General features: G+C 45.5%; 1 protein-coding gene across 3 annotated transcripts in view; it reads left to right on the top strand.

Moving 5' to 3' along the window:
- LOC147443203 (serine/threonine-protein kinase VIK-like) overlaps positions 1-10,189 on the top strand; it is a 74,637-nt gene extending 64,448 nt beyond the window's left edge. For all 3 annotated transcript variants that reach the window (XM_086529106.1, XM_086529105.1, XM_086529107.1), the window contains 5 exons: positions 8,504-8,563; positions 8,642-8,757; positions 8,881-8,966; positions 9,642-9,757; positions 9,843-10,189. In XM_086529106.1, coding sequence (XP_086385232.1) covers positions 8,504-8,563; positions 8,642-8,757; positions 8,881-8,966; positions 9,642-9,757; positions 9,843-9,999 — 535 coding nt within the window. In that variant the 3' untranslated portion in view covers positions 10,000-10,189. The remainder of the gene's footprint in view (positions 1-8,503; positions 8,564-8,641; positions 8,758-8,880; positions 8,967-9,641; positions 9,758-9,842) is intronic.
- The last annotated feature ends 74 nt before the right edge of the window (positions 10,190-10,263 follow it).

Consider the following 10,263-nt stretch of genomic DNA (forward strand, 5'->3'; position numbering starts at 1 on the left):
TGAAACAAATGATGTACATGGTATCTAAAGTGAGCTCAAATCAAGTACATGTTACATCAATGTTAGAGCTGTACAAATTGTCAGTTTGGCAATTGCTCTTATGGAATGTCCAAAAGTTTGGTTAAAGTTTGGTTAGTGCTATAGAAGTGAGTATTTCTTGTCAGTTTGTCAAGGATACAGTAATTGCTTCTATTAAAGAGTACATGTGTAACTGCATTCTTAAACTGTCGGTTTGGGTATGCTCGAAAGTGTTACGGGATCCAACGTGTACTATAAGACAGTGGCAAAATGCGTAGCTACCATTTTGTCATTGGAAAGTTAGTGACTCAAAGCAATGGCAGAGTGCGAAGCTACCACTATGTCATTGGGACAGGGTTCACGCGCAGGCAATACATGTGTTGACGAGGTGTTGAATACACCAGGGTTGACAATGAGCATGTATGTGTCGTACATGTGTCGACAGGTGTTGAATACATCAGTGTTGACTGTGAGCATGTACAACATAGATGCAAACAAGGACGTTTGAGATCAAGAGGGGGGTATGTCACCAACGTGTGACTACTATCTATCCTTTTTGTTGATTTCTTTCTTGTTATTTATTTACTTTCACTTTTTGGAAACACCCCTCGGGAAATCTAACTGCCCTGCATTGCATAGTTAGTGTGGAACTGTTCAGAGGGAGTCCAGGCCTGAGGGCAAGAGAGCACTAAGGTTGGACAAGGACTATGGTTAGCCAAGTGGGGTCATTGACTAGCCAAACTGGAATCCTTTGTTATAGAGGCTACATTTCAGTTCTGGGTGTGGTTGCAGTGTACAAAGAGGGTCGGATGACCTAGAAAGATACAATGGCAGCATCTCCTAAAATTTAGGGAACTACTATTTTGGGACTTGAAAATGTCTTCGCGTCATTACGTGCAGTTTGACATGGGGATCATTTTGTTACTCTGTGGCCAAGTCAACAGAGGTTGCGGGAAAATGCACAAATGAGTGACACTTGGCACTCTGAGGCCAGTTTACTACTTATAGAGAAGACAAAAACGTGATTTTCAGCCGTGAGCTCATTTTCAAGTTTCCTGTCACACGTTAAGAGCTATGGAGTGCTTGCTTTCCCTCTTATGTACAGTGCGGTGCCAGGAGTGATGCCTTGCACGCTACGCACTGCCCTCTCTCTCCCCTAAGGCAGTATGTTATGCCCCTCTAGTGGGCTTTTCAATTGACCAATGTACAGTTGTGTGGGTTCATGCGCGATTGCCGAGGCAAGAGCCTCTTGCACAGGTACTGGATTAGCTAGCGGCTAATCCCCTGTAGGTACAGGTGAATTCGGAGAGGTTTCACGCCAGAATACTCGTCCGATTCAAAGGGCAAGTAGCCCTATAGGTGCGGGAGCTCGAGGACTTGCTACGGATGCGACCGGCATGCGAAACAAAGCCCGAAACAGTAAATTACAGCCTGCTGTGTATTTTTGCAGGTTTAGGGTTTTGGCCCTAAACGGTCCCTAATACCCCCAGGAGGTTCGGAGACGCGAGGGGACTGCTGTACAGGTGATCTGGCGCATTTTCGGGGCTGAAAACAGAGAATTCAGCATGCTGCAGATTCTCGCCAGGTTTTGCAAAGTGCCCGTATGCGTCGGGAAAGTCAGTCAATGCGTGGGAATACTGACTGTGATGGGTCCTAGTACAGTTCTGCTGCCGAAATCGGGCCGGAACAGTTGAAATTCAGCCAAGTTTGTGCGGGGCAGCTTGTAGGGAACCACAACGTTTATTCCCTCTTCTGAACAATAAAGAAATACCGAAAGGGGCGCCTAAGTTAGGGGCCAATCTGGTGTTGGTCTACTTATACAGGTGCAATCTAGCAGCCTGTATCCCTCTCCCCTTTGTTGTGTCTTGAAAGTACATGTAAAGTGGGCGACAAATTGAATGGGTGAAAGCAAATAAGGTTTAAGTCTAAAGTCTACCGCCCTTTTTGAAAGTACAGGCCGGTTTCACGTATTCTCTTCTCTATCTCTCAGTCTCATGCGCTTCCATTCACAGTGTCCATTCACTTTTTTCGTGTCCATTGCACTCTCTCACTAAAGGAACGGAAGGCTCTCCCTTCCGTAAGTAAAAAGGAACCTTGAGCACAGTTCGGAGCACTCATCTTGAGCAAAGTTCAGACATTCATTCCGTTGCACCTTACATTGGTATCAGAATTTTGGCAGTGTTCTGTATCACTCAAGGAAAGAACCACAAGAATCACAAGATTTTTTTTGGTTTTTTTTGGTTGTTGCGGTCGCATGAACCCAAGTTCGCTTGGGCGTGTCGATTCCTAGTCGTGTTTTTGAAGAGTGACAGGAATCCCAAGAAAGAAGGGATTGTCCAGCCTCCCCTTGTGCCTCTTTTCACTCATTGAGAGCGGACCGTGCACTTAGCGGCCGGTCAATCGACGTGAGGTGGGAAAAAGCAACCTTGGTGTGAGTGCAAGGCCGCCAAGGGGTGCGCCCGCGGAAAAGAGCAGAACTCGGGTGAAGAGAAGATCCTTCTCTAACATAGATTGTAAGCGAAAGAAAACCCTCAAGAACCTCAAGAACTCAAGAACCCCAAGAACCAAGACCCACAAGAACCCAAGTTCCTTGTGAACTTAAGAACCCAAGACCACAAGAACCCACAAGAACCCAAGACTTCAGTGGATGGTCATCACTCAAAGCGGCATGGATACTTCGCTTGGAGGTGATGAGCATGAGAGAGGCGAAGAAGAATTTTCTCTACCAGGAGGTTTTTCCGACCCTCCCCCTTCCCCATCTATGCCAAGGATTGCACTAACTCCTATGAAGGAGTTGCCGCAGTTGTTTATGGACAAGAAGTTAGACCGAAAAGCATAAATATAGAGCGTGAAGACGAAGAAAAGATGGTAGCCATAGAGAGTCAATACACAGAAAGAGTGGCAACCATACATCGGGAGAACAAAGCAAGACAAGTAGAATATGACCGCGAGACCAAAGTACGACAAGAGAAGAGCGATCAACACATGAAAGAATTCTTGCGACTCTTTTCTCAAGTTCAGGCACAGATGCAAGCGATTCGGGAAAAGGAGACTCTCTGAGTCTCTTCTTCTTCAAATCAAGACACACATGATTTGCATGATGATTTGAATGACAATGATTTGCATGATGATTTGAATGATAGTGATGAGCATGATGATTTGGATGACAATGACAAGCATGATGATTTGCATGATCAAGATGTGATTTCTGACAAGCATGATGATTTGCATGATCAAGATGTGATTTCTCACAAGCATGATGATTTGCATGATCAAGATGTGATTTCTCACAAGCATGATGATTTGCATGAAGATGACGTGATTGTTCACAAGGATGATGAGTTAGTTGATGCTTTTTCTAGCGAAGCTAACCTCGTTGTAGATTCGATCAATCACGAAGGATCGATCTTGGCTCTTGAGCCTAGGTCCAAAGAACCCTCACAGGAAGTACTGTGTTCGCATGATTGTCAGCACGCATTGTTCAAGTGTTTCATTCGTGATCGTTTCCTATATTTTAGTCAACGTCTTTATGTGATCCCTTTTCCTAGGCATGACATATTGTACGTTGAGCACGTTTCTCTCATGAATGAGCACAAATGAATGCGGATTTTTCATGAAAAGCTGAAAAGTATGCATTCAAGGAAGTCACATTTCCTGTCTCTTGGCATGACACATTTGTAGAAAGAGCACATGACAGTATGAGCACCAAGCATGGGCATTTCCGTTGTGAATTGCCAAAGTTGATTGCTCTAGATGATAAGAGAAAGATTCGATCTCATTGTTTGCGTGTGTGTGGTGAATGGTTTGGCACTCCGTCTCTTTGTTCATCTACATTGCATGCACAGTCTTTGAGGAAGACAAGATTTTTTTCCACTCACTTTACATGGAATAGGTATGTTCATGGTTTTGTGTTGGAAATGGTTTTAGGAATTTTCAGCCATGGAGATTCTTGAAGAAGAAAGAAGCATGACTCTCGACGAAGTTGAAGCATCGAAGGAAACTTAGAAGACTTTGTGTCGCTTTCGGTGGGGCCCAAAGAAGCAAGCGTTGCAGACCTTCATGAAGTTCAAGTACCGCACGACCCACACATTAGAGTGGGCCGACGAAGAGTCCCTTCTAGGATTCCGGATGCAATTGGCGATCTCTCTCGACGCCATACAATTCGGTACTAGTACCTCACTTTGAAAAGAAGGGGATGTCACATGACACATCTAACCCCATGTGTCCGTGGACTACAACACAACAAGGGTTAAGTCAGTTCAGTCAGTTTAGATTTAGAAGTGTTCTGGCACTTTTGTGAGTCTGTTCGCAGACCGTGCATGCCCAGGCACTTAGTGTAGATGCATATCCTCTGGTTGCAAACAACATGATCATAAGCATTCGCATCAGAATCCTTCAGGGGAATTTTCCAGTGCATTTAGCCTATTTTCCCTATTTTTGACATTTTTCATTTATTAATTTAAGTGACTTTTGTTGGAAAGTAGGTAGGGCAAATTGAGTAAGTTTGTATATAAGCAAACCTAGACTAGCACGATTTGGCAAAAGAGGTAGCAGGAGCACCTTGCTCAACAGGCAACTTCTCAGCAAGACCAACCCCCGTGACAACTTTGGCGTTTTCTCTCAACAAAAGGCCTAGCGTTTTTGCACCAGATCAGCCAGCGTTTTTGCACTTGCAGATTCCCGACGACAGTAGACAGCAGATCAGCCCTAGCGTTAGTAGATTCCCACAACAGCACAGCAGATTTCCCCGCAAGTTCAGATTTCAGCCCCAGCGTTTTGGTTTGCAGATCAACCCCAGCGTTTTTGCAGATCTTCGCGACAGATTCAGCCCTAGAATCAGCGTTTTCAGTTTTCAGCCTTTAGACACCGCAGATCAAGTCCCGAACCTCGGAGATCTCACCTTCCCGCAGCAGTTCCTCGCCGCAGGGTCAGATCTCGCAAAGTTTGCAGATTCAGCCCGGAAAACGCAGATTTCAGCATCTGCGTTTTCAGCGCATCGTTGTCGCATCGTCGCCATCGACATCGTCTCCGACATAGAGTCAGAATTCAGTAGATAAAGATTTGCAGATTTCAGCCATTAGAGTTTTCAGATTTCAGCCCGTCTGGTGGTCGTCCTCACCGTCGTTGACATCGTTGGCAAGTCCAAGCATTGTAGAGATTTGTGCAATCATAAGTAAACCGCTCTCGCCATAGAGAGTGGGGCTTTCGGAGGAGGGTTTTACAACATCTCTGGTGTCGTATTCTCTTCTCTATCTCTCAGTCTCATGCACTTCCATTCATAGCGTCCATTCACTTTGTTTGTGTCCATTGCACTCTCTCTCTAAAGGAACGGAAGGCTCTCCCTTCCGTAAGTAAAAAGGAACCTTGAGCACAGTTCGGAGCACTCATCTTGAGCAAAGTTCAAACATTCATTCCGCTGCACCTAACAAGGTGGGAGGCAAAAAAACAAAGCAGGGAGGAGAGTAGAGGGTAGAGGAGGGCTGAGGATGGAAGTAGTAGTAGTGAGCTCCAACCCTCACTATAGCTCACATCCTCATTGTCATAAGCGGCGGCGTCATCACCACCATCATCATTACCATCACCATCACCATCATCATCATCACCTTCGTGGCGGCGTGGGAGAAGATGAGCAAGAGAGAGAGGAGTGCAAATGTGCTCAAATCCGCATCTCCCCTTTGCACACAATCTCTCTGTAGACTAAAGCACTGAGCGCGCGGCCAAAAACTGCATCCCGAATTTCTTCGATTTTTAGCCGTTAATTGGGCGCGCGAAATCCTTGTCCGTACGTCATCGGTACTCGTACGTGTACGACAGTACGGATGCATGTCCGTACGCGTCCGAAAAAAACCATGGTGTATAGATAGTTGCATGGAGCATAGACAGAAGAGCTCTAGCATTTCCGGCTGATATGGGCTTCTAGACCTTGGCAAACACTGTTGGCGAGGTGCGCACACTTGGTTGCCAGTGGTTGAAAAATTGTCTATGCTGGGTCTCGCGATTCTTTGTAGAGGGGTATGCTTGTTGCAATGGTGGATTGGACTGTAGATTTCTCACGAGCACCATAGTTACCAAGGAACGTGTTCCCTAGGCCCTGGAGCTCAGGAACGCCGTTTCCTCCCCCTCTGCCAAGCCGGAACGTCCCGGAACGTTTTGCCGTTCCGGGTGACCACCTATACCGGAACGGCCGGCCGGACCAGCTCCGGAACGGCCAACTCTCAAAAATGGGGAGAAATAGGCAGTTTTTTGCAAATTTGTAGTGAACATTAGGTGTTTTTTTAAGTGTGCAAGGACTCAAAAATTAAAATGCACCCCCTCACACCCATTCCCTTCTCAAGCATTATTTGGGTTTTTTTTATGCCTTTCCCGTTCCGCACCGTTCTCTTTTCGGACCCCTGGCCGTTCCCACGTTCCATGGTGGTCGTCGTTCCCGTTCTGCGTTCCGGGTAACTCTGATGTGCACATCTAACTCTATGGGCATGTGGATAGGCTGACTCCTACTTCTAGGGTTCATGACAACCTAGAAAGTGTTCTCGGTACTCTTGTGATCTTGTAAGCAGGACCTGCATGCCTAGGCACTTTAGAGTAGTTGCATACGCTTTGGTTGCACATGAGCACCGTGAGTGTTTGCTAGGTGTAGAGACTGGTGGGGAGTGTTCCCATTCAAGTTTTTAGTACCCCGGCCTAGGTAGTTTACCTGCATGTGAAGCACCTCTTATAAGTGAGTTTATTAACTTATTTTTAAGTGACATTTAGTGAGTTTATTAACTTATTTTTAAGTGACATTTAGCCCATTATTTAGAATTGTGGTTTTTTTATCAGCATTGCTTGGCCCAGCTTTAATTCCATACATAAGTGACCCTAGGGGTCACTTCTCAAGCACAAGTACCCACAGTACAAGCACCAGCAACAGCATGCCTTTGAATTTCCCCAGCAAGACCATTAGCATCTCTAGCGTTTTTGCACTAGATCAGCATCCGATCAGCCTACAACATCCCATCAACAGCAGCGTCTTCAGTCTTCAGCCATAACCTTGCCGTACCGTCGCAGATCCAGCTATTCACGCTAGCGGTTTCAGATTCAGCCCTCAGATCATCCAGCGTCAGTTTTCAGCCCACCCTCGACATCGGCCATAGCACGTCAGCCATAGCCTCATTGACAGTTGCAAATCCCATCAGTTCCACTAGCATTTTTACATTTCAGGCTTTAGCCTCTCAGATCCCAAGCATCTACAAGATCATGAAAGGTGGTCATGGATGCAAAGACGTGTTCATGGTCTTGCCGCATTTTTTCATCTGGTATACAAATCTCCCGATCTCTTTACTAATCCTGAGTTACCCACCGATAGGGATTCTTTCTTGACAAAGGCATTGCAGGAGGGGGAGCGTGGAAAGATCCTTGAGGAGCTTATTGCCTACAATGATGGGCGCAGTGGAGCGGCATTTGCTTCTCCTTCAACTTGGAAGCGGGCCTGGAGGAGATTAGGCACCTCGCCTCTACTTGGCCCAATGCCGATAATGTTGTAGATGAGGGAGGTGGCCTGAAGGCACTCCACCTCTATTGCAAGGCCACTTGCTATGTTGGGGAGAGAGCAAGTCGGATGGTGGGCTCTGCGGGGTCGGGTGAGGGGGCTTCATTTGAGTCCCTCTGGGGTGGGACAGGAGCCTCCATCTATGTCTAGAGGATGGGAGCGCGAGGGCGAGAGAGCAGGGGGAAGGGGGGTGTGAGGGCAAGGGATGGAGGAGGGGGAGGGGGCTGCACTCTAAGGAGGGGGGCAGCAGGGGAGGGCGGGCTGAATGGCAGGTGAGGAGTGGGAAGAGCAGGGGTGGCTGAGGATGGGAGCGCGAGGGCGAGAGAGCAGGGGGAAGTGGGGTGTGAGGGCAAGGGATGGAGGAGGGGGAGGGGGCTGCACACTCTCAGGAGGGGGGCAGCAGGGGAGGCAGGGGCTTCAGCGAGCTCTGCGACCACCCTTGGCCTTTCTTTTTAAGGCACTTGGCCCCAAAAGCCCAGAAGCAACTTCAACATCACTTGTTATTTGAAATTTCTATGAAGAGCTCAATCATTTGATATAAATAACTACCACCCAAAAGCAACTCCAGCGCAGAAAATCAGCCACATTAGCATGGGTTTCGTGCCATGTCGTCATGTCCATACTACCATGTCAGCACCCGTTTGTATAGTCCGGGATTTGTGAATGAATTGTGCCACTCATGGGCATCTGCGTGCAGACTTGGGCAATGAGGTTTTACTCTGGGTTGGCTATGCTTTGCTTAGTTCGGCACGGTCTTGCTGTGTGACAGAATGGATAAACAATTTTCTAAGAGAGAAAAAATAGAGACAAAAGAGTATTTTTAAAAGGTGACATAAGAATCAGAACTTCATTTTACAAGAATTTCACTAGGAAAATGTTCTTAAATTTCCAGCAATTGGTTGCACTTACTGATAAAATGAAAGGAGATTCATGAAGCTGTACGATACATTTTTGCAGGGGTATGATGTTCCTTCACAGTGGGCCAAATGTTATAATCCATCGAGACCTGAAGCCTCGGTAAGTACATTCAACGTGCTGGACCAGGTAAGGAATGACAGCCAAATGGTCTTTTTAATGTTCTTGAGTGGACTGCAGAAATGTCTTGCTTGTGGACGAGCACCATCTAAAGGTTGGTGACTTCGGATTAAGCAAACTTATTCGCGTAAAGAATCTTCATGAAGTATACAAGCTTACTGGTGAAACTGGCAGCTGTAAGTCGTGAGTGCTCTAGTGTGTGGGTTTGTTTAGTAAATACAGAATTGGATGTAGGTAAAATTCTTGTCTGATGTGCTTAAAAGTATCTTTCATCTTATGGTTTATTGGTTGTTGTCCAGATCGATACATGGCTCCGGAGGTTTTTAAACACAAGCCATATGACACAAAGGTGGATGTTTTCTCATTTGCCATGATTTTGTATGAGGTGAGTTGACATTGGAGTAAATTTTTACTTGGTGCACTATATACCATGCTCCTTTTGTATGGCTTTTATTTTCAAGGTATGTGCATCATATATGCCTGACCTTGACATGTCTGCTACCAACACTTTACACTGGCTTTCTCTGAGTTCAAGACTTGTCGGATAGATCTTTGAGGTCTCTGGGGATTGTTCCTACGACATTAGAACTTCTCTTCTTCTTCTCTTCTGTGTTTACAATGGAACGTTGTTTTTGTTTAATAAGCCGATGTGTAAAATGCTTTTGTTTTGTGTGTTGATCGTGCAATCACTGCATGAACTTCTTTTTCATATGTGCTGTTGCTTTGACCCTTGTTTCTGTACGCTATTTTGCTATTTGCTACCATTCTTTGTCGCGTGTGTTGATAGTTTGTTCGATGACTGGCAATGTTTGGAAAGCGATGTCTAAAAGCAAACAGCCAGAGGACGTGCTTGCATTAGGAAAAATATGGATTTTGCATGGGCTTTGTAAGGAAGCCTAATTTTAAGGGCATCGTGTGCATGTTTGGTTTTGTTTAATTTCTGTGTGTTTATCTTATTTTCACCCTTTCCTCAGTCATCCATGTTTGCACATTTTGCATATTTTACCTATGCTTATTTTAGTGAAGGGTACGAGCTTAGTGTTGTCTAAATTTTACTTAGATGCTCGAGGGCGCGGCTCCTTTTTCATCCATTGAACCTTATGAAGCAGCGAAGATAGTTTCGATGGATCGGCGTCCTGAGATAACGACCAGAACATGCACACCAATGCTGAAAAAGTATGTCGTGTGTTTCTTCTTTTTCCTGTTCTTCAAACCAACTTAAGTTTTTCCATTTTAAAAGTTCAAATGGTACGTTTTGAAGCTTGATAACAAAGTGCTGGGATCGAAATAAAGATCAAAGACCTTCGTTTGCGGATATTTTGAAAGTGTTGGAGAAAATCAAGGGGGAGCTTCCTCCACAGCATGAATCACATTTTCCATTCTTCCACCACTCGCCAAAGGTACATTCAGGGGGCTAATTGTATAACGGAGTGCTGTAACCTAAAGTGGCCATTAATTGGCTGCACTGCATTTTTTTGCTATGTCGCATAGCGATATTGATTTTAAAATTATATTTGGTTTCTGCAAACTTCAAGTTCCCTCTACATTCTATGCTCAGCGCTACTTTTAGAAAAATGAACTAATTTTTTAGATGATTCTTCCAGGGAATGGCTAAGGATATTACACCTTTCACCGAAGGAATGTGGCTATTTGAGAGAGAGAGAGAGAGAGAGAGAGAGAGA

The sequence above is a fragment of the Adiantum capillus-veneris genome, chromosome 14 (genome assembly GCF_014529385.1).
Source record: "Adiantum capillus-veneris isolate H3 chromosome 14, ASM1452938v2, whole genome shotgun sequence".
Taxonomy (NCBI): domain Eukaryota; kingdom Viridiplantae; phylum Streptophyta; class Polypodiopsida; order Polypodiales; family Pteridaceae; genus Adiantum; species Adiantum capillus-veneris.